Genomic DNA, 24,663 nt, shown 5'->3' on the forward strand with positions numbered 1-24,663 from the left:
GCCTAGGCAGCACTGTGAACTCTACACCAAAGTGCGAGCAAAGATGACCATCTGAGCTCTGGGAGGTTGTGTCTGTCCGCATCCGGGTAGGGGACGCAGACACATGGCTCAGTTTATCTTGTCTCCTGTCTGTTCCTCCACCTTGCTGACTTTGCTACATGGTGCATAAATCTTGTGCGTGTTGGGTTGAACCTGGTTTGTCTGGTGTTCCCCTATATAACTTCCTCCATTATGTCCCCCAGGGGAGCTGGGGGAGTCCTGCTGTAGTTGACTCTTCACAGGGCCAGCCCTCTCCATCCCCAGAGGTCACCGTTAGTTACCAGAGAGTGTGAAGTAGTTTCTTTGTTAGTGTGTAGGCTTATTTTCATTCCTTTGTAGAATTTAAAGATAGCTAGAGGTTTCCTCCCTCACCCCAGTATTATTGAACCATTGGAAGTGTCCAGTGCAGGGCTAAGCAGTGCTGACAACAGCCACTCAGGAGTAGATGTCACAGGGCGTTCTTTCCTCCCACAAGTGGGCACTGTGGCCTTCAGCGTCCCTGACAGGGTCTTTAGGTATAGGATTGGGTAACAAGTTTTGATATTTCTTAAAGCATGAAGTTAATAGTATTTAATGTTTATAGGTAAATAGCTAGTAAAGGTTTTTTGGATATATGCCATATTTTCACTAATTTAACAGGTTATAGACAAATATTTTTGTGCCAAACTACCTAAGTTCTAGGGCTATGAAGTAAATTAGGTGGTAGTTCACGCCTTTCAGGAGCTACATCCTCAGTGAGGGAAACATGCAGATTAATATTGGTGCCTTGTGATGGTGCTGGGTCAGGGTTTTACTCTGGCACTGGTTTTTAGTGAGTTGAGTTAGCTTGTTAAGGAAGGGGAAGGGCCTCAGGCTGGGAGAGAACTGGGCACATCCTGTAGAAACACAAGATGGCGAGCTGGATGGAATGTGAGATCTGAGCCGAGGGCAGGAGGGAGGGAGGGGGAGTGTAGACAGGTTGAGGGTGGGACTGCGCTTGCTGTGTCCACTAACCACCTATGTAGTGACAGAGAGGACAAACTGGGTGTGCATGGTGAGAATGCTAGAAAGTGGGAATGTAATGAGCCTGTAGTTGTTACAGAAGATTTGCCCCTAAGAGTAGTTATCCTTTTATCTGTCATTTTATCAGTGAAATGTGGATTTTGTTTGTATTTTCCCTCTGGAAGGAAATTTCTAACCTCACAGTGGAGCTGAAGTTGGTTCAACTCCACACTTTAGGGCCACAGCTGTAGGTCCTGTTTTATAGAATTTGTGCTTACATCCCAGTTCCATGCTAGTAAAAAGCAGTGTGAGAAACCTTTGCTTGGCTTTGCCCAACTGAGTCCACATCCTAACTGGGACCTCTGAAGAAAACGGGAAAACATTAAAAACCCCATTCTGTCTTGTTCCAAAGCTCTAAGATTGTATTTTTTTCAAAGCTTTACAGATTTTAAAAATAAACAGTGTTTTGATGTAAAGTGGTTGATGTGTCTTTCTGGTTTGATTTTTTGTGGTGCTGATGGGCCCTGACTCCTCATAAACTGAGTTCACAAACTCACATCTGCATTACAGACAGCAAACATAAGGCCAAGAGTGCAACAGCAGGAGCAGGCTAAATGCGCTACCACTGAACTGCATGCCCAGGGTGGGCTGCCTGACAGCTGTGGTGGTTCTCATCATGGTTAGTAGAGCTGAGGCTCTTCCCTCCCCTTACCTTGATATAGAACATTAGACCACACTTAGTTTGGCTCAGAATCTCCATAGAATAAAGGTGGCCGTGGTCAGTAAAAGGCAAAATAAGTGGGAAGATGTCTACAAGTATATGGCCCTGTGTGGTGCACTCCAACAGAGTAGACACTAGAGGCTCCTGATGTCATCTCAGACTCAAACCAGGATGTGGGGCACAGGAATCAGGTCACATTTGCTATCCTGTTTCTCAGTCCTCCAGTAGCAACACCAACTCCTTGCCATAGACCATCAGCCAAGGGTGTTTAGGTGGAATTCTTTCCAAAGCTGCCTAGGAAGCCGTAGAAACTTAGTTTCAACCCTTAATCTCTACTGACCCTACCCCCCCCCCCCCCCCCCCCCCCCGATCTCACAGTTCCTACATGTATGTGTGCTCAGAGTCCACTATCTCCTTGTTAAATCTTTAACTGGAAGGTGTGGGGTAGTTTCTCTACATACTGGAGAAGCCATCTTTATCACTACTGCTTGGCTATAGCAACCTAAGCCTGGAGCACAGATGTGTGTGCTTTGCTTGCTTTCTAACCCTTCTGGGCAAGCTGACCCTTAGGAAGGGCTACGTTTCTCCTTCACTAAGTTTCCGTTCTTCCTTGGGCATCTGCATGTGGTAGAAGTTTCTGAAGGTTGGGAACTTGCTCCTGCCACAGCATGGTTAGCCAGAGGTCTCACCTACCACATGGGTTCAGGGTCAGTCTTGGCAGTGAGTGCCTGACTGTCGTCTCAGCCGCCCTTGGTGCTTGGCTCTTCAGTCTGTTCCCTAAAGGGACGACTGTTCCCACCCGCCTGCCTTTCCTGATCTATGCTAATCCAGCTGCCTGGAACTCCCTCCTTGTAGCTGTACCTACAGTAGTGTGCCACAGTGCAGGGCATGGATCTTTAAAGGGTTAAGTTTAATCCAAGAATGCTTGTTTGACTGCATTTAGATTTTCTTATGCTGTTAAGTCTCAAGTTTTTTTTTTTTTTTTAACCTTTGCAAAGGCTTGAGTTTCCTTGCCTTGCAAACACAGTGGGGCTTCTGGCTGATCGGTCGATTCCAGCACTTGCCTTTATAGGTGAAGTTCTTTTCCAGGTCGGGATGAATTCACTGGTTGCCCTGCCCCCACTGTGCAACAGGAAAGATCTGAAAAGAGTGGAGAATGCTCCAGGCACTGGGGTGTGATTTCACCAGGGCAGAGAAAAGCCAGAAGCAAAGGCAAGCAAGCTGTGAGATTATAGAGCCCAGGGATGAGAATATTCCAGAATCTCTGACAGACTTTAGCATAAAGAACCGGGACTAGGACTTCCCAAGAGCCACGCCAGAACAGTATCTCAAAATCTAAGGCAATGTTTTCCAGGGTGGGTTCCTGTTTGGGGCTGAGTTGCCAACCTTGAAGAGTATCTATTCCCCTCACAACGTGGGCACCCGTAGTGGTAAACATGGAGTCAGGGAACAGGAAAGCCAACACTGAATAGATGGCTCCAGGGAGCCAGGTGGGCAGAAAGGGACACCAGCCCAGGTGGTGGGCTCAGGTGTCTAGCCACAGGACCCAGGAGGAAGTCAGCACACTCAGATTAAAGCAGGGTGTTAGGGTACTACGGAGGCTGAGCAGGACTGCTGTCTGAGGCCCGCCTGGGCAAAAGCAAGACCCTGTCCCCAAACTAAAGGAAAGGCTCAGAAGGCTGCACATAAAGAGCGGTAATTGTGTTTTATCCCATTGCCACACTAGACTCGTCCTCTGAGCCACTCCACTGCGAAGTTCAGTACCATTTCCCAAATGCCCTAAGAAGATACAACATTCAATACCACACTCAAGATGGTTGGTTGGGTCTCACCAACCTCACAGAAATCTTCCTGCCTCTGCCTCTCAAGCTCTAGGATTAAAGGTGCGTGTCACCACACCCACCACACTAGATTCTTAGAGCTACAGTAGGCCCCAAGAACTCTTGTGTCTTTGCATATGACCACAAATCAAGTGATCATGTGTGCAGAGCTGCATAGCAAGGGCCCTGCAGGTGTGTACCAAGCCCCCTCCCCTTCAGCAGCAGCAGCAGCCCAGGAGTACTCTTGACACATTGAATAGCTATGGGGCTTAATGCAACATGAAAGCTTACCAAGAAAGGAATGCCAGTGCTGAGAACACAGGTGCAGCCACCAACCACTGTGCCTCTGCTCCTGGAGCATCTGCGGGCTGCTTGCTCTGCTATTGACAGAAGGGAATGGCTGCATGGTGTGGACTAGACCCAAGATGGACGGCAGTTATTAACTGACCAATGGGCTCTCGGGGAAGGCCCGTGGTAATGGGCCAGGCAAACAGACGACAGCTGGAGGTGACAACAGTTACGGTTTTTTTTTCAAGAACATTTATACATCTTTTTAATTAGATTAGCTTTACAAGCAACGTGAGAGGCTTTCATAGGAAATACCACTTCCAAACCACACGAGTCTCTCTGCGAATCCTGAAGTGCCCTGCCTGTCGTGCAAAAAGGGCTGTTCCACAGCTGGTTAGTGTGTTGAACAGAAACAGTGTCATAAAGCTTTCTCTTTAACCAGGATTAACACACACAGGCCACAAATGGTTTTAAACAAGAGTCCTAACAGGAAATTGAGTTTAAGTGGGCATTAAGGGGTTAACGGTCCTGATTTGTTTGTTTGTTTTCACAGTGACCTCCAGGAAAGCACACACTTTCCAAAAGATAGATAATTTAAATTTCGTCTGGCAAGCACACCCCACCCCATCCCCTGCCACAGAATCTGGGACCTGGTCCATCAGTAAAGGTCTGATCAGGATACAAAGGACTACGGGGTCTCCAGAATTAAAAAGGCTGCTGCTCCAGGCAATCACACCTTCTGCCAACAATGCCAAACAGTTCCTCCCAACTCCGAAACATTCGGTGCTTCGGGGCCAGGTGGGCAAACCTTGAGCTGGCCAGCGGCAGAGGCACTTGCTGGAGAGGTGTGGTCAGCGGATATGGGTCAGGAGGAGACTTCCTGCTGAGAGCCCCTCAAGCAAGCACAGTGCTGAGTGGGCCCTCATCCACACGCGGCTCTACTTGGTTGTTTTCATGTTTTACATGAACAATAGCAATCTCTTAATAAGAATTACTGAGCTTTCCATAGAAAAGGTTTCTAACCGGATACAAACTACACAGGCGCTAAGACAGGTGTCAAGGGAAATACACAGAAATAGTTCTGCATACACACATTTTGGCAAAGATCAAGGTCGGAGATAGAACACCTAAGGGGACAGGAGTTACACCCACAATCTGTGCAAACTCTGGCTTTCTAAGGGGACTGTAGAGGTGACAGGAGTCTGGCAGCCTCATGTGGTTGTCCCTCTGTCCTCTAAAAAGAGAAAAACCCATAAAACAAAGAGCGTGTGCTTTTACACCCCCTTTGATTTCTAAGCTAGCACACGGCTTTCATTACTGGGTATGAAAATGGCTCGTGGCTGTCCAAGGAGCCGATGGCCACGATTGAGGCTACAACCACATACCACATTCACGTGCCTGGGGCCACCAGGTGCCCTGCCACAAGAACACGGCCCTGACCTGGAAGGGTCTGGAAGCACAGTCAAAACTACGGAGAAGCCACAAGGAAACCTGCGGCAGTGGGACACGGCTGTGGGCAGGCTAGACCTGCCGCAGAAGAAAGCCCTTTGTCTCGGGAGCCCGAAGCTGAGGGGGGGCCCGAGTTCATTTAGTGCCCGTCACTTCGCTTTAAAAAAAATTAACAGAAGAGACAAACCCTCTCCCTGTGGCTTGTTTCCTCTCGTAACTATGAGTTAGTTGAGTGCCAGTGGCAACCATCTACTGTTAAGGTCGGTTGAAGCGCGAGAGCAGTGACCTTTACGGGTTGGAATCACTGAGAGACGGGCCAAGAAAAACCTCGTGCACTCGGGCTGGGACACAGCGCCTGCCCGTCCTTTACGTTCAGGCAGAAGCAACACGTCGTCGTCACTCACTGGCAACAATCATCGCAGGAGGCCTTGAGGGCAAAATTTAATAGCATGAAGAGGTTTACAAAAATAGATTGATGTTATTTTGAGAATAATACTGTAAATTTTTTTTCTTAATTCAGTTTTGATAAATTGTACCTAATACAAAAATTCCCCGAATTCAAAACTTGATATAAAAAAGAGATGAAATGAACTCAGTTAGGTGACAGGTCTGGCAAAATAGAAGACTGAAGAAATTCCTACAAAGGGCCCTTGTTTCGTGTCCAGATGGAAAAGCTACTCTCCTCCGACAGCGTCTCCTCTTCGGTCAGCAGCCGAGAGCAGTCACAGATCTGGAGCTGACCCCACAGTACAGTCCCAGCAGATGGAGCCCTCTGTTGGATGACACCCGGCGAAGTCGCCTGGCTCCCAGCTGAAATACCAGGCAGGTGTCTCTCTGTCCATCCTGTCCACGAGTCCACAGAAGGCAACTGAGAGGCTGTAGGTGACGTGGGTACTGCTGGACCCAAAGCCCTGCTAGACGTCTTTGCTGACTGAATTGGGCTTGAGTTCAACCCTCACACCTTTCTCACCTGCAAGAAAAAGAGGCATTCACTCACGAAGCACAGGCTCTGAGACCGCACCCCAATCACAAAGCACCAGAGAGTCCGTGACAGCGCCGGAAACACCACCTCACTTCTCCAGCGGCTCTTCTCATCAGGTCTACCCTACTAGCTGTTCCTATTGCCCCTGTGACAAGCACAGACATCTCATCAGAAACAATGACATCTTTAATTTAAAGCCGCCTGAGTCCTGAAAAGTACTGAGCCAGTGAAAGTACATAAAGCACAGCTCTGAGTCCAGTTCCTTAAAAGTGGGTCCTGGGACTACTGGGTATGCTTCAGGTCCCAGGACACACAGGTGCACAAGTCTATGGCCTACACAGAGCTGGCACCTGGGCATCCGCACACCTGTCTGCAGAGCTGGTCTGCCCCTTCTGTATAGACTTTCCTTATGGCTACACATTCTTTTTTTTTTTCTTTTTAAGATTTTAAAATTTATTTATGTATATGAGTGCTCAATTTGCATGTATGCCTGCATGACAGAAGAAGGCACCACATCCCATTACAGATGGCTGTGAGCTACCATAGAGTTGGTGGGAATTGAACGCAGGACCTCTCGAAGAGCAGTCAATGCTCTTAACAACTGAGCCATCTCTCTAGCCCGCCACACATGAATGTTGTGAAAGGAAGAGATATTCGTCTATCTGAAAGACAAGGGGAGGGGACCAGGGAAGCCGAAGAGCACCAGGGAGCTTCAGGCTCAGGGTGGCATCGCAGCAAAGCTCTGCCTGTGCTTGAGCTACCTAACACAGACATGCATCAAACCGGTAAGCACTGGACAATTTCAGCAAGTCAGAATGAAGGCTAACTAGAGAAATCCTGTTTAAAATAGGGACTTCAGGAATCTGGCAGAAACATTCCTGGACTGTGGCTTTTGGAAGATACCATCCCCGACCTTGCCAGCCACGCCCAGCTGTGTTTACCTGTTAGATATTTTACTTTAGCTCTCGCTCGCTCATCTGCATCAAAATACCAAACAGTTATTGCGTACCTAGAAGGAAATTTAAGACAGGATCAGAATGGTCCCTGGGAAGAAAGTGTTCCTGACAATTTGTAATGCGTGAAGCAGCCTCTAAGACCGAGGTGTTAACCAGCAAGCGGGTCCTGTCCATCCCGCAGATGAGCTACAGCAGCCAAGGGAGGCTCATAGCCTCTCTCCATGCCCACCCAGCCTGCATGGTCAGCGACAGAGAGAGGAAGGGCAAGTACCCAGGAGGGGCAGTGACTGGGACAAAGGAACATAGTCCAGCAGTCCACCATCTTTGACTGCGTCACTGAGGAAGAGTTAAGCAACACTCACAGGCTTCTAGGGTTCCTTCTCCAAAAGCCACTGTGTTTTGGTGCTGGGTTTGGCTGACCTTTTCCCAAAAGACCTCATCTAACTGAACACAAATAAATGTGGTGTGACAGGTCTGTTCAGAGCTAAAAGCAGGTGACTTCATGGCACAACAGAAGTGTGTCTCACTGTGTCTTACTCCAGAGCTAACAGCATGTGGCAGCCAGCACTTGTAAACAGTGGCGCACAGGAATAGACGCTGTGTTTGTGAGCATATGCCTCAGGCCACTGGTCCCTCAGGAGAGCCATCATTAGGTCAGACAGAATCTGTGGATCCAGGCCAAAGTTCATGGGAAAAGCAACAGCCCGAGTAATCGGCTACGCAATCACAGCACCTTGCTTGAAGACTCAAATACAGAGCAGAGCCAGCGGCAGGCACCGCAGTGCATGTGTCCTAGCACTAGCCAGAAGCTGACTCGCTCTGCCCGGGCTGCCCCCGTTCCTACCATGGTCTTTTTCAGGGAACACGGTTCTGAACAGCTCTTGCCCATGTCCCAGGCTGTCGGTCAACTGCCAATCCGAAGTCTGATATCTGATCAGCGCTTCCCTGAGCCCTCACGAGCAGACTCTGCTACTTCCCTGTGCTGCCTTCCTCACAGCCCCAGACTTGACAGCCTCCTCTCTCTTGGGCTATGCAGACCCACCTGGACTCTGGCCCGGTGGCCCCTCTCCTGACTGCACCTCTGGCCTCACTGCATGTGTCGTGCCTGGTTCCCAGGTGACTCCAGGCTCCACCAGGCAGCTGCCACCCACTGTGATTCAGTGATGGAAGCCGCATGGGTCAGAAGCAGGAAGAGGACAGATGCCATGCAGGCTCCAGGACCTCATCCATGGCCACCAACCTTGGCCACTGTACCCTAACACTGGGGAGGGTCCATTTCACCAGCAGTTGGCTGCTTCTATGCCAGAGGGGGGAAAAAACCTTTCCTGCCACTTTCCCTGATAAAAACAGGCACACTCACTACAAGCCTGCGCTTCACACGGGCGCTTTCAGGGTCTTCTGAATCTTCTCATTAACTGATGCCACATGGAAAACCACCACCACCACCCTCACAAGAGTGTATGGATTAACATAGTCAGGTTAGAATCTAAACCTTAAAGTCCAATGAAAGAGACGTGAAGAAAAAAACAGACGGGTTGCTTTGTGCTGCTATCGCATAGCCTGGAGTTTAATAATTTAGCCTGGGCCGGCGATAAACTTGCAACAGTTCTGGCGCTGCGATGTCGGGCACACACCACACATGGCCACAGATGTGGAGAGTGATCCCGGTCTGTCTTCCCAGCATGCACCACACACATATGGCCACCACCCCGTCTGACAATTCCTTCTCTCCTCACTTCTACTCTCTGAAATACTTTTCTTTTCCTAGTTTTCTTTTTCTTTAAGATTTATTTATTTATTATGTATACAGTGTTCTGCCTCCATTTATGCTTGCAAGCCAGAAGAGGGCATCAGACCTCACTACAGATGGCTGTGAGCCCACCATGTGGTTGCTGGGAATTGAACTCAGGACCTCTGGAAGAGCAGACAGTGCTCTTAACCTCTGAGCCATCTCTCCAGCCCCCTTTACTAGCTTTCTAAGAGCGCTCTGGAAACACCCACCGAATCCCGGAGTGGGCAGTGATAACAGGTGCAACCATGCTGGGGGTGGGGTGGGGTGGGGTCGGGAGCAGCAGAGCTGGGGGGGGGTCATCTCAGGCGAAGGGTGGCTTATTGCAGACTGACATTCCCAGGAGCATGTTCAGATACTCATGGTCACTCAAGTTAAGAAGATCCTAACGCCGAAAGAGGGCCTGGACAGGAAGCGGCTGCTCCCCAGAAACTTCAGGGTCACCCTTTGAACTCGCCCTGCCCTGTCACGCTGTCAACCAAGTTCCCGTGAGCGGAACACTACCTTGTGGCGTATGCTGGCTGTACTTCATGAGGGTTACGCCGGTCAGACCAGAAAAACAGCAGTCTATCAAATTTGGGTTCAATGTCAGCAAACTGGGCTTTGCCTTCTGGAAAAATTCGAAGGATACCTCCACTTACCTGGGAAAAGAGCAGAGTATGTCAGTATGCGCCACCAAGAATGGCACCGGGTTAGCCTGGCAGCAGGCAGAGTTAAAGGACTCAAAATGCTTAACAGGACTATTTGTAGATATAGTTATGTCGTAACTAGCAAGGTGTGACGGTGAGCTGAGACTCCACGGATAGGGCAGACAGATGCATGGGAAAATGCCTTTTTGTTGTAAGCCCTTGCCATAGACAAATATGCACAATTTCCAACCCTATTTGAAAGGTTTGAAAACCAGTGAGTATTCCTAGTCATGCTAAGGTAGGTATGAAGCCACATTTGCCCAGTAGCTTACCTAGTAATGTACTATCAGAAAAACAACCATGGTGCTTTAAACTTTCTACAGATGCTTAGCAAGCAGGTGAGATGGTGGTCTCTGTTTTTTTAATCTACACTCATTACATAAAGAAGCTGGGGGTGGGGGGTGAGACAACGTTTGGGAGTTGTTGAGTCCCAGGGATCGAACTTAGATCCTCAGGCTTGGTGGCAGTTACCCTAGCCTGCTAAGTCATCTCCCGTCCTAACCCATTCTGTACTCAGCTATCCCCGTGTAGCCTGGGTCTAAATTCTAATCGTAGCTGATGTGAGCTCAACTTCATTCATCCCACCCATGTACCTCAACCTCTGCTCTCTGCAGGGACTGGATACCCATCATAGACAGTACACGGAGTCCACTGAATATCACAGGGACCCTAAATGAGGAGTGGAGGACATGCATATAGATCTGGCCCTTGTGTTTCCGACTATGACTAGACCAAAATCACCAATCTAGAGATATTTAGTCACTTTGAAACAAAGGTCTCAGATAACCAAGGCTGGCCTTGGATTTCTCATGTAGCCAAGGATGACCAACGTTAACCTCTGAGCCTCCCAAATGCTGAGATCATAAGTATGCACCGGCAAGCCCAACACACTGCTGCTCCTGAGCAGGTGGACTCAAAGTTGGAGGGCAGTTGAGTGCGTTGCCCCGAGCCTGACCTAGAACTCGTTAGACAGTAGACTAATGTCAGCCAGTAGGAATATGGCCTGCTTCTTTGCTTTTGTAGGTTACTGAATCCCAAGGCACCTTGCAAACTCTTAGAGACAGATTGGGATGACAAACACATCCTCCTCCTCCTCCTCCTCCTCACCCCGCTGCTCAAGGAGAGCTGGCTGGTTGACACTCAACTCGAGCTGGAAACCTGCCCTGAACTCCTGAATCTCCTGCCTCCACCTCCCAGGCACCAGGATTCCTGGTGCGTTCCACCAGGCCCACTGACACCTCAGCACCACCCATAGGTGCGTACTGCACAAGGCATGCTGCTATGTGTTTGTATTAATGCTTGTTTTCAAGCACAGCATTATAGGTATCATGTCACAAAAGTCCACTCTGAGTGTCCAGACTGAAGCGGAGTCGAGAGAGGTCTACAGACACCCTTGAGGGGGAAAAAAAACCACATCGTCAAGAAAAAAACATCTCTGCTGACTTGAGTTGCATACCTTGGCGTCCCAGTCTTTATTTAGATAATATATACATGTCACGCATCTTCCATCTCCATTTGGGTTATCAACGTGACGGACATAGCCTGTTCCATTGCCTGGGTAACAAGCAACCATGGCCTGAAAAACAAGATAACAGTCCATGAGTGAGCACGGAGAACTCTGACTCACACCCAAGAGTGACTGTTGTAAGATCCCATTCTGTGGTAAGGAGAGGTTAAACCATGCTAAGCCATTATAAAAACCACGGCGTAGGTCAGTGAGCAGCCCCAGGTCAGGAGAACCCAGCTCAGTGGCAGCTTTGCAGCAATGGAATGAGCCAACATGGAAGGTCAGGGATCCGAATGGTGGAGACCCCGAGTTGTCGCAAGCCATTAGCCCCTGCTTTAAGTAACAGAAGTTAGGAGAGTTCTAGGCGGCGTCACTGTCCTGACTGTTGCGCACTCTGCAAACTAAGAAGGCAGGCTTCTGACCTGCTTGGCGGAGTTGTCTTCTGAGCTGGCCTTGAAACCAAACCCTGGGGAATGAACTACCTGGTGCTGCCCCACTCTGAGCAGCCAACTACAAGTCCCCTCCCATGTCATGTCAGTGAAGGAAAGAAACTCAGACTGGATGGAGAATAAGCCCTCTGAAAAAGAACGCATGCTCTGCTCAGCTTATCAAGGCTCAGCTCAGACTAGTCAGCACGGTATACCAAGGGACTGCACCCACAGAGGCGCTGAGTACCCATGTGCTCTGGGTATCTGCGTGTGGTCAACTAATGCCAGAAACCCTGCAGTGGGGAGGAAAACAGTGCTGTCAGGCCTCAGTGCACACCACTCCTGTGCTCACGTGGAGGGATCGAAGGAAGCTACCAGTAGACATCAAGTCCTCTATGATAGGACTTAGCTATGTGACAAGTGCTAGCTTCTTTCTCCTTGGTATCTGCATTCTTCTTTTGTCAACCCTTCAAGGGAACAAATGTGGGACTTTAAAGTGTGACTTGGGTGTCTTTTTTTTCCCCCCAAAATTCACGCCAGTCAGGAAAGAGGCAAGCAGCCATGTCAAAGGTGAAAAAGTCCTGAGAAGGAGCGCAGTGAGCGGGTCTGTAAGCTGCAGTGCCACTGTGACAAGTATCGGCCACTGTCTTCCCATCAGTCACGGTGGCTCGGATCTGGGCGGGGGTGGGGTAGGGTGGGGAACTCTTATTCACTGGTAAGGGAGAGGGCATTGGGATGACTCTCTAGGAATGGTTGGTTACCTAGTATTTTCAAGACTTCTACTATGAGATTTAGGTATGTAACAAAGGCTAATCTTAGAATGCAGTCACTGGCCATTCAGTCAGTCATCTCTTAGAGACTGGGAGACATGTTAAGCCTGAATCCTTAAACACCGACACCAACACCTCTCTAGACGCCCTGCCCTCCTGCTCCCTATCACGGGTGGGACGGCCCGTGAACGTTACACCTCCATTTTTCCTGACTCAGGATGGACTTCACAAACCTTTGTTTTACTGTTAGTGTTTAGAGATGAGAAAACAGCAGGGGGGGGGGTCCAGACTGCTCAGCAAAGGGGTCTGTCACCAGCTGCTAAAGACATAGACAACACAGCACTCATGGTGACCTTCACTGGATACCAACTCAACTGCAAGATCCTGCCACCTGGGGTTAACTGAGAATCTGAATCAAAGAGTGGGGTTAGGAATAACCTAAAGTCAGAACTGCCTCCTGGTGTGATCTCATTTCAAAAGGTAAAGTGGAGCCAGGAGGAGGTGGCGCACGCCTTTAATCCCAGCACTGGAGCAGATGGATAATCTCTGAGTTCAAGGCCAGCTTGGTCTACAGACAAATCCTGTCTCGAAAAGCAAAACAAACAAAAAGTAAATTGGGTGCATCACACAAGGAGGACGGAAGGCTGGGACATTGCCAGCACAAAAGGAGCCCAAAAAACCAGGGTGAGAATCAAGAAACACAGGACTATGGATTCTATTCTGAACATCAAGGAAAGCCAGGGGTGTGGTACACATCTGAAATTCCAGCACTCGGGAGACAGAGGCACCGCCTCAAACAGAACAGAAAGTGACAGGAGCCGACAAACGCAGTGAGATCCACCCCTGCACGACAAGGACTGCAGAGACTTGACATCGCCACCTGCCAAGTACACTGTAGGCAAGTGCATCCGACACACCAGGTGCAGGGCCTTAGCTCTCTCTCATCTTCATCCACCTGTCAAGGAAACCAAGGCCAGAAAGGCTAGTGTCCTCAGAGACTCAGATTCTCCGGGTGGACACGGAGAATCTGGTCCCTGAAGCAAGGCTGGAGTGCAGCACTGAGAGGCCGATGCAGTCTCTAAGAGAGAGATTGGAGTGACGACAGGAGCCCAGGCAAGGAGACCCAACTCTGGTCTCTCAAGAAGCCCGGTAAGGGATTCGAAGAGGGGAGGATGGACCACACAGGGGACAGAGTACGGATGGGACAGCTTTAAAGAAAGTTTCAATTTCAATTCAATGAAGTCCATTTAATTTCACTAATTAGCTTTCCAGTCCCTGAGATAACAGGAAGCAGGCGGCCTGCCACCTCAACCACCTTGCCTGCGCCAGCTCTAGGACAGGCAGCAGGCCACAGCTACAACTATGGAAAGCTACACCGAGTCCTAAACAAACCTGGCAAACAAAAAGCCGGAAGAGTGAACAGTGTGAGTCCCCCGTGGTCCCATCAGTGTCCTGTCCCTGACCTAACGCTGCAGACAGCAACTCTGGATGTCCCCCGCTCTCCAGGAGGAAAACCCCAGAGGAGGCAAGCAATGCAAACACACAAGATGGAGGACCTTCTCACGAGAGAAACACCATGAAGCTGTCTCCTCTCACCCAGGGACTAAAAGGAAGGAAGAGGCCGGCCGGCTGTCGCAGGAGCCCAAGGTGTATTCATTTCAGACCCTGGACAGCTTCCATGTGAAGCTGAACCGAGTAACTCATCTTTGCCCACCCCTACCCCCTTATTTCGGGAGTAAATTACTTGGAAACAGATTGTGTGATGCTGACAGGCTATGAAATTATTCCCACTATAAATGAGAGGAAAAGGTCGGCAGCTGACAGTTCATCCCGTCCAAGTGCCTGTCTCCAGCATGTGGCAGATGCACTCACGAGAGGTTGTGGCCATCACTCCACTCAGGTCAAGCACACTCCCATCTGGTCCTCACAGCCAAACCTGTAGCTGTGCTGGCTTGCTTATGAGCGAACTTCTTTTGCTCTTTATGAAAGTCTCCCTATGTTAGCCCAGGATGTCGTCACAGTGAAGGAAGCCTTCTGTGTGGGACCCACCCGAGTGCTGGGGTTCTAGGTACGGACCATGCACACACATACATGCACACACGGAAGCACATACTAACTAGGTCTGCAGACTCGTTTCACCCAGTGTGCTGTGGTTCCGTTTGGCACTAACTCCTGCGTATCTGTAAGAACGTCCAAGAACACACTGCAAGTGGCTGCACACAGCCCTCGACTGCAGGGAGGAATAAGTAAGGTTTCCCAAGGCTCAGCGCACCTCCAGCAGCCTTCCAAGTCTCTTGACCCCTCATTCTCACTACATCCAAAGCAATGCTCTGGGGCCCTCATCCTCTTTCTTTGGAGCCATCTGTGGTTTGGGGGGTCATGCGTTTCTGTTAGCCCAGGTTTAATCTCCATAGCCCAAAGACCCTTAAGACCAATAGCTCCTCCACCCTGGTCGCCTGACCAACAGCAGGGTCAGTCTGTGGGCAGAGCTGCACATGCCGCTGCTATACAGCATCACATCTGGATATCCTGTCAGCACAGGAAACTCATCTTAGTTCTTCAGGGTGACAAGAGCCAGGGCTCACCAGAGTGACCGATGGGGTATGATAAGAATTGGGGGCCAAGGCTGTAAGAACAAGAATGACTAATGACTAAGCTGTAAACAAATTAATAACAGAGGAAGAACCGACCACACGATCTAGAGAACCTGAAAAACCGCTCACTCGTGTGGCTACTAGACAGTGAAATACAATCTGCACAAATTAAATCCAGGCTTCCTTCTTTACAGAGCCCACACCCAGGACCTGTCGACCTGGAGGAACTGCGCATGCCCTAGCTTCTGTTTCCTTCAATAAAGTCACAGCAGTAAAGGAACTCCCTGACCTAACTTCCCTACCAATCCCCGTCTCAGTCTTCCGAGTACTAGGCTTACATGGACATGTCACCACATCTGGCTTAGAGTCTGCTTTTTAAATGGCAAAAACAAACAACAAAACAAAACAAAAACGCCTTTAATCCCAGCACTCTGGAGGCAGAGGCAGATGGATCTCTGATTTCAAGGCCAGCCTGGTCTACAGTGTGAATTCCAGGACAGCCAGGGCTACACTGAGAAAACCTGCATCAAACAACAACAACAAAACAAAACCCAAAACCAAACAAAGGTAACAGACAACAATCAGGATTTCTCAAGATACAAGTTTGCAGCTGTCATTACATGAGACCTTCACAGCATGGGCTGGAGAGATGGCTCTGGTTAAGAGCACTGACTGCTCTTCTGAAGGTCCTGAGTTCAAATCCCTGCAACCACATGGTGGCTCGGCTCACAACCATTAGTAATGGGATCTGATGCCTTCTTCTGGTGTGTCTGAAGACAGCACAGTGTACTTACATATAATAAATAAACGAATTAAAAAAAACCAAACCAAACCAAACCAAAAAACCTTCACAGCATTCTTCATTAATCCCAGAGCTCCTAGAGGGATTGGCTCTCATTTTCAAAGCCAGCTGTAAAAGGGGAGCAGACAGTCTGGAAGAGTAGGCACCTCTTTGAGTTTTCTTTGCTTTTGAGACAGGGTCTTAATTACCCCAGACTTGTCTCAAAGTCACTGGTTAGCCAAACGCGGCTCGGATGCCTGCTCCCCGCGCCCGCATCTCCCGATTGCTGAGGTTGTAAGCATGCATCACCAGGGTTTCATGTGATGCTGGGGATTGACCTCAGAGATCCCTGAATCCTTGACAAGCGCTCCAACTACAACATCCCCAGCTCCACCCCCCCCAACAACAAAAATGAAAACTAGCAAGCAAGAAGTAGGCATCAAGACCTAGGCCTCTGGCTGGCCATCAGTCTCACACAGGGCCAAGAGATAGGTGGCTCAGCGGTTAAGAGCACTGACTGCTCTTCCAGAGGTCCTGAGTACAAATCCCAGCAACCCCATGGTGGCTCACAACCATCTGTACTGGGATCCGATGCCTTCTTCTGGTGTCTGAGGACAGCTACAGTGCACTCGTATAAAATAAATAAATAAATTGTTGCTATTGCAGAGGACCTGGGATCAGTTCTCTACCCACCTGGCAGCTCACAGCCATCTTTAAAGCCAGGGGACCTAATGCTCTCTTCTGGTCTCCTTGGACACTGCACACATGCAGTGTATGGAACATATACTCAGGCAAAACATTTATACACATAAAATGAAAATTAAAAGAAATGTTAAGAGTTTTTAAAGCAGAGAAGGGCACAGCACAGAATATCAGGGAAGGGCCGAGAAGACAGTTCATAGCTGTGTTCTCTGGCCCCGAGACCAGGTCAGGCAGACCACAGGACCATGGCTAGCTGTGTACAATTATTTAAAGTGTGTGTGTGCTTTCCAGGAAGGGAGTGTGAAAGGAAAGACAATTAGGAACAGAGGGTCTGCCACAGCCTGCACCTGAGTAATGTCTGCACCATTCCTCACTGGTCAGGTCATTCTGGATCGATTACATGTTCCCCCTGTACAAACAACAGCAGCAAACTGCCCATGAGAAGTGCTAGTCACTGTGCCTGGTGCAAAGACACAGGGACAGCAGCTGCACCTAACAGCTGCAGGGCCTCGGAGGACTCGGTCTCCATCCTGGGCTCTTTCTTCACTGACCTGCCCCGAGGGGAGTGGGCATGGGAGCCAGGTAGGCATTCATCGTCATTAAAACCTCTGAGAGGTCTTGCCAGGCCCAGGCCCACCCGATCCACACAGTGACTGGATAAGAGCCTGTTCTGTGGAGGCGTGGCCAGAACAGCAAGCCGACCTGAAGCCACACAGCCGAGACACCTGGCCAGATGGTGAGCCAACCTGGCCTGGGTCTGTGTGCCTTCCTGTTCAGACAACTCTGAGGCTAAGTACACGCCTAGCATAATATAAACGTTTATTTCTCAAATGAGAGGCAGAAGATGGCTGTCCCCAGCTGGGCACAGCTGCCATGCAGGAGGAGGAGGAGGAGGGCACCGGGCTCAATGTCTGCCCCCATGTGGAGGGGGCCTGGATCACCTGCCCACCCAGCCTGGCATCGATCGCCCTGCTGTGGCCCAGCTGAGCATAGCCTGGAGTGTTATCTCTTTCTTTTGATATTACTCAATCTAACAACAGGACAGCCTCAGAAAAGCTCGTCCTGATAAGAAAATGCCCGAAATAGGACTGAGCTTTTTTTTTTTTTTTCTTCCTTCAAAGATATTATGTAAACACTGGGTATGGTTTTGCAACTATTATCACAGAAGTCAAACAAAATCAGAGACGTTTCACGTTTCACGGTCCCTAGAGATAAACTGAAAACGAAACAATCCAACTAGAATTCCACAGACCCAAAGACTGTCAGAAATAAAGACTTGCATGGCCATTTATAAAGCTAAAGGCTGTTTATAGGGTTAAAGCATAAAGCAGAAACCTTCTTAAGGCTGGGTATGGTGGTTTAACATGCCTCTAAATATGGCACTCAGGAGTCCCAGAGCAGCCTGGGCTACAACAGTAAGTTCCAGGTCAGCCCGGGATACAGAGTGAAACCTTGTCTCAAAACCCAAAAATGTTACATAAGCTACCTTCAAAATTCTGGGTTAAGGTATATTAGGGAGATGGGCTGGAAATGTGGCTCTCAGCCTCCCTAATGCTGCAACCCTTTAATTCAGTTCCTCATTTGTGGTGCCCCTCCCCCAACCATAAAACTATTTCATTGCTATTTCACAACTGTAATTTTTCTGCTGTTATGAATCATAACATAAACATCTGATGTGCAGGATATCTGAATGGGGGACAAAGGAGTCACAACAAACAGGCTGAGAACCACCCGGCCGGCCAGGAAGATGGCTCAGTGTCAGTGGCTGAGCCCACCGGCCGCATTTCCAGAGAATTCAGGTACTATTGCCAGCAGCCACGTGGCTCACAGCCATTTATAACTGCAGTCCTAGGGGATCTGATGCCCCTCCTCTGGCTTCCATGGGTACAAACAGGCAAAACATTCAGCCAGGCATGGCAGCACACACCTGAAATCTCAGCGCCTCGGGGGGCAGAGGCAGAGGCAGGCAGAGCTCTGTGAGGTCAAGGCTGGTCTGCTCAACAAAGAGTTCCAGAACAGATGGGTACACAGAGAGACCTTGTCTCAGTAACCAAACAAACAAACAAACAAACAAAGCAAAGTGATATTCATATATATAAAGCAAACAGGAAAAAATTTAAAGGGAGAACACTGAGCTATCCTTATCTCCCATGCTGTCACCCCTCAGGCTTCCTGCACTGAGATAGACCAGTGCCACCCAAGGTCATGGCAGTAGAGAGGGTACAGCTAGAAGCTGGCCAGGCCAGGGCAAACTTCAGTCCCACTTTGCACTATGCTTGGAGCCAATAGCACACACATTTACAGGGCAACTGTGAACAAACAAACAAGACCCTCTCCCCACCGGCATCTGCCTGTGACTCTTCAGTGTGGGTCTCACTGCCACCATCACTCAGTCCCTGCAGGGTCCTGGTCCTGCCACCTCTGAACAGCAGGTGGCCTGCCCAGCACCTACCCACTGTCGTGAGCTGTGTCAGAGACTGGGGGCTTCCTGACCCTAGTCCTCAGAGCTCCATGTGGGTAAAATTCCATGCTCAGATTTGCTAGAGGCTAGTCAAGTGGTCCTCAGTCTGGGTCATGACCCCTTTGGGGGTCAACCAACCCTTTGAAAGGGGCTGCCTAAGACCATCAGAATACACAGATATCTGCATTACGACTCACGACAGTAGCAGAATTATAGAACCACTGGGCTAAGAGGAGCTCAGAGCTGAAGACTGTAAGAGCCTGGGGCGCACCCTGAGATTTTAACTCTTAGAACCTCAACTTGTTGGGACTGGAGAGATGCTCAGCAGTTAGAGCACTGGCTGCTCTTCCAGATTCCCAGCACCTGATGGCGGCTCACAACTGACTGCAACCCATGGGATCCAATGCCACTTTCTGGTGTGCACAAATGCAGACAAAAGCCACACACATAACATGCATATCTAAATAGACCCTTTAAAAGTTCAATTTATTATTATGTGTGTGTGTGTGTGGGGGGGGTGATCCTGTGTGCCACTGTGTGCCAGTACAGGTCAGTGGGCAACCCTGTGGAGGTCACCAGGCTTACATGGCAAGCTCCGTCACCTGCTGAGCCATCTTGCTGACCTCAGACTAGGGTTTCTGCCAAGGTCATTGGAGCAGACATGTTTGTCTCTTCTCCTAGCTCCTGGGTATCACTTTAAGATCACTGAGGCTACCCTGATGTCACAGAACAGAACCAGAGAGGCTCAAAGCTCTCTGCCAGCGACAACAGCCAGGTTATTGGTCAATTTCCTCCAGGATTGCAGAAGCCAGTTTGAAAACCTGAGCGCTGGGCTCTGGCCTCCTCCATTAACAACCCTTCACACCCTGGTCTCAGTCAGCACCCAGGAGCAGGTGACTCAGACCAGAGCAGCCCAGCTTAAAGGACCTGGCTCTTGTTCCTAATCCTGGTTCTGCCAATTAGCAGCTACGTGACTGTGGGCATTTGCCGAGGCATTTCCTCATCTGTAACCTGACTTGACATGGCCCCAGAGACAGCCTGGAGGATGTGCCAATGTGCACTGGCTGCTCAGCCTCCGCCTGACCGCGACGCACAGAGGAGCAGCTGCCGTTCCCCGAGCAATTCTCAATCTTGGCCTTCAAGGTGCCAAGTCTCACTTCCAGTGGTGTCAACACCACATACAGCAACAGATTGCTTTCCAACTTCAAAGAGTTATTTATTTATTTATTTATTGTATGCATATGAATCCACTATTGCTCTCTTCAGACATACCAGAAGAGGGCATCGGATCCCATTACAGATGGTTGTGAGCCACCATGTAGTTGCTGGGAATTGAACTCAGGACCTTTGGAAGAGCGATCAGTGTTCTTAACCTCTGAGCCATCTCTCCACCCCACCCTCCTACCAACCCCTTATCCCCCACCCCATTTTCCAACTTCAAATCCAGCATCTCCTAATCTCTCCCAGGCCGCCTCCTAAGGTCTCCCCGTAGAAAGTACTAGCAGTGGGGCCAGACCTCTGCCCTTGACACTAGAACCCTGGGAAACCTGACAATCCCAATATCCTACTGCAGTCTAGTAGCAAAGTATGCGCCTCCCCGCATGTAGTGTGATGGTTTGTATATGCTTGGCCCAGGGAGTGGCACTATTAGGAGGTGTGGCTTTGTTGGAGTAGGTGTGTCACTGTGGGTGTGGGCTTTTAGACCCCCATCCTAGCTGCCTGGAAGCCAGTCTTCTGCTAGCAGCCTTCAGATGAAGATGTAGAACTCTCAGCTCCTGTACCATGCCTGCCTAGATGCTGCCATGCTCCCACCTTGATGACAATGGACTGAACCTCTGAACCTGTAAGCCAGCCTGGATTAAATGTTGTCCTTTTAAGAGATGCCTTGGTCACGGTGTCTGTTCACAGCAGTAAAACCCTAACTAAGACAGAAGTAAACCAGGAACCATTTGCTCCCACCCATAGGTGCAGCCTTTCTTTCCACTGGCTTCAGGGGAACCCCTTCCTCACCCCTTCCCTGTATCTTACCTCCTTGTGCCTCCCTTTCTCTCCGCACCTATGACAGACGAATGCTAGCTGGTCTTTCCTCATCCTTACCCAGCAAGCACACTCTTTCAGAGGAGCCCTATCTTTGCAGCCACTGCCCCGAGGCAGCTTGGCACCAGCAGGGTTATCTATGACCGCATGCATGTTTACAACTCAGTGTGCCTGACCCTGACCCTGCAGACCTTCTGGGCCACTCTTATCCTCTTGGTTCCTCGGAATGGTTCCCTCAAACCTCTTATCACTCTCTCTCCTGCCACCGTCTCAGCCCATAGCAGAGCCCATGGCAGCATGAAGTTATTCTCTCCACAGAAGGCTGTGCCTCCCCCAGGGCTTCAGAGATTTTAGCTGCAAGCACATCACCAGAGACCCTTGTTTAACATGTGTGTCCTGAGTCAGGGTTGACGACTGTGGTTTTGCATTTCCTTCAGTAAAGCCCTGCAGCTGGTGTGCGGGCAGCCCTGAGGAGCAGGGCCTCATCTCACCCTGTCTGGGAAGCACTGTCTCATCGCACCCTGTCTCTCCTCAGAGCCCTGCTACTCGAAGCCCATGTCATGACCTCCTTCACGTGACCTTCAGTAACTGTCTCTCCATCAGTGACTTCCTTCCTGAACGTAAAACAGACAGACGTTATCTATTTTAAAATAAATCTTGTACTGTCCTTCCAGCCATAAGCTTTGCAGCTCTACATAGGCTCCGCAGGCAGGCTTCTGTGAAGGCAAGTCTATCCTACCGTCCCCAAACTTACTTGGCTAAAACCTACAACGTCCAGGCCAAAATAAATAGCCAGCAGTGATCTTCCCTAGTAAGCATTGAATGAGTCTTAAGCTTTAACAACGGATGCCTATTGGGTGCTTCAAAGCTTGGCGTCAGACTGGACACTGGCAGCCTGGATTCCTGTCCCACGTGGACTGTTGGGCTGTACTTTCTATGCATCTGTATGAGCCCTGAAAACCCAGCTTCACAAAGACGTGACATGACCCAGAGGTTCGTGGCCACCTGCCCAACATAATGATGGTATCTGCTTGGAATGCAAGCATACCCACAGACTCTCTACGAGTTTGCCAGAGCTCTGGGGTGTCTGGGTGCAGTGTTTGGGAAACAGTCGGTTAAAGGAGTCCCGAGCTTGAGCACATGCACGCCTGGGAGGCTGCTGGAAGTGCAAATGTCCAAAGAAGGCTGTAGGAGGCTTGGTGTGGTGGAGAACGCAGAGAGGAAGCAGGATCAGTGACAAGAGCCCAAATGAGTCAGGGCTGAGATACTGTGACTGGGAGGAGGTCTCTCTCTCCACCACGAGCTACAACACAGAACACAACAGTCAGCAGGCTCTCCTAGGACGGGAAACCGAAGATGCCAGCAAGGTACTATGTTCAGTGGTAGCTTGGCTATGTCCTGGTGAAGCAAGAAGGACACGACTAGATAAGTGGAATTAGGAACCAACAGTAGCTGGGTAGAGGTGGTGCATGCTTTAAGCCCAGCACTTGGGAGGCAGAGGCAGGTGGATCTCTGAGTTCAAGGCCAGCCTGGTCTACAGAGTAAGTTCCAGGACAGCCAGGGTTACACAGAGAAACCATGTCTTGAAAACAAAATAGCAGTGGACTGGGGATGAGGCTCGGTGCTAGAGCACCTGGCAACTGATGCTAGGTTCTGGGTTCAATACCCACCACTGCAATGAGGACAAGAAAGATCAGTGGAAGATGGGAAGAACAGATACTATGCACTGGTCCAAACCAAATCCTGCCTGCTGCTGCTGGCTTGCTGTGTGATGCTGGCCCTAGGGTCCCATTTGATTGGCGGAATCTTACTTTTCTTGCTGCTGTGACAAAATGCCTAAGAAAACCAACTTAAATAAGGAAAGGTTTATTGGCTTGCGGCCTGAATGTAGAGTCTGCCATACAGGGAAGGCATGGTGACAGGAGCCCAACCAAGACAGCTGGTCACACCGTGTCCATGGTGAGGAAGCAGAGGGAGATGCTGTTCGTGTTCAGCTCACTTATATTCTCATCCAAGATCCCAGCGCATGGGATGGTGCTCCCCACACTCAGGATTCACTGTCCTGTCTCAGCTAACCCAAACTAGACAGTCCCTCATGGGCATGTCCAGGGGTGTGTCCCTTAGGTGACTCTAGAGCCAGTCAAGTAAATAAACAACGTTAATGATCACCGCTGGTGAGTGAGCTGACTGCATCTGTGTCACAATTTACTCAGAAGCCACCAAGACTCAGACCCTGTCATCTCTGATCACCTTCATAATATTGCAATAAAAGAAACCTCCCAGACTGAAAACTGGATCTGGAGGAAATCCCAGGTTAGAGAGCAGATGGGTGCTATCTAGAGCTCAGACCCAAGTCCTCGTCAAGGAATCCCAGGTCTTCTGGCTCTTTGATAGCTGTTTTATTTTATTTCTTTGACAAGACATTTGTTTATTTCATGTGTCTGAGTGCCTGCATGCCTGTCTGTGTGTCATGTACTGTCCTGGTACCTGTGAAGGCCAAAGGAGGGCACCAGACCCCCTAGAACTAGAATTAAGATGGTTGGAAGCCACCTTAGTGATTGCTGGGGCTCTATCCTGGGTTCTTTGAAAGAGCAGGCATTGCTCTTGAGCACTGAGCCATCTCTCCAGCCACCGCCTTCTTGACACATCACTACATGCTATATAAGACAGCGAGGCTGACACTGTACCAGTGTGTCCTCTGAACTGCTGAGAAGAAAGGTAACAGAAAGAACAATCAAGCGATTACAGAAAATCAAGGCTGTTCCCGAATCCTGTGAACCAACAGGAGAGAAGGCAGAGGGGAAGGCAGGTATCTTGCTTTGCATATCTACTCTCCTGATGACCACAACATGGGGGTCATCAAAGCACTAATGAGACACTGAGACAGGAGACTCGCTGGCATTGTACAGTCAGCCAACAGCAGGGCAGGTTCTGAATCCCAGCTGCCTGACACCAAATCCCATATCGTTCAGTTCCTGAGTTCCTCAGTCTGAGGCACAGCGCCAACAGACCCTCCTCCAGGGACAAGAGCTGCTGAGGGGCTGAGGAGGCAGAAGGGCTGGACAGAGGAAGGCAGACCTGTCTCCCAACAGCACCTGAAGGAAGGCTCACATCAGGAGGTGTAAGGAACAAAGTAAACAAAGGTAGACAGTGTTCATACTGCAGACACCCCGGGGAAAGCCCAAGTATTAAAACGGGGGTCAGTGTGGTGAAGAACATGGTGCCGGTGGTTTGGGGGATTAAAAAGTCTTCCTTCTATGTAAACTTACTGGTTAGGAGAGGTGCTCAGAAGAGGTACGAAGCATTCTGGATGCCTGAGGCAGAAACCGAACATAGTAGACTTTCAGCTGAGTATGATAATCCCCAGGGATTTTTGTTTTAATTTACTGAGAGAAGGCAGGATGGAGGGGGGAGGAGACAGAGAGAGAGAGAGACAACAGGGAGAGTGAGAGAGACAGAGAGAGAGAGTGAGAGAGAGAGAGAGAAGCTGTGTGTGTGTGTGTGAGAGAGAGAGAGAGAGAGAGAGAGAGAAGCTGTGTGTGTGTGTGTGTGTGTGTAGGTGAGAGAGCGAGTGTTAGGGGTTAGTTCTCTTCCCGTCTTATGTAGGGCCAGGGGATGAAACTCGAGTCAACAGGCTTGAGGGACAAGCAGGTTTAGCTGCCGAGTCAC

General features: G+C 49.7%; 1 protein-coding gene across 1 annotated transcript in view; it reads right to left on the reverse strand.

Moving 5' to 3' along the window:
* Window positions 1-5,714: 5,714 nt before the first annotated feature.
* Egln1 (egl-9 family hypoxia inducible factor 1) overlaps window positions 5,715-24,663 on the reverse strand; it is a 38,418-nt gene continuing 19,469 nt past the window's right edge. The window contains exons 2-5 of the mRNA XM_021170905.2: window positions 11,171-11,290; window positions 9,530-9,666; window positions 7,222-7,289; window positions 5,715-6,268 (exon numbers count right to left, since the gene is read on the reverse strand). Coding sequence (XP_021026564.1) covers window positions 6,213-6,268; window positions 7,222-7,289; window positions 9,530-9,666; window positions 11,171-11,290 — 381 coding nt within the window. The 3' untranslated portion in view covers window positions 5,715-6,212. The remainder of the gene's footprint in view (window positions 6,269-7,221; window positions 7,290-9,529; window positions 9,667-11,170; window positions 11,291-24,663) is intronic.

The sequence above is a fragment of the Mus caroli genome, chromosome 8, assembly GCF_900094665.2.
Source record: "Mus caroli chromosome 8, CAROLI_EIJ_v1.1, whole genome shotgun sequence".
In the NCBI taxonomy this organism is placed as follows: domain Eukaryota; kingdom Metazoa; phylum Chordata; class Mammalia; order Rodentia; family Muridae; genus Mus; species Mus caroli.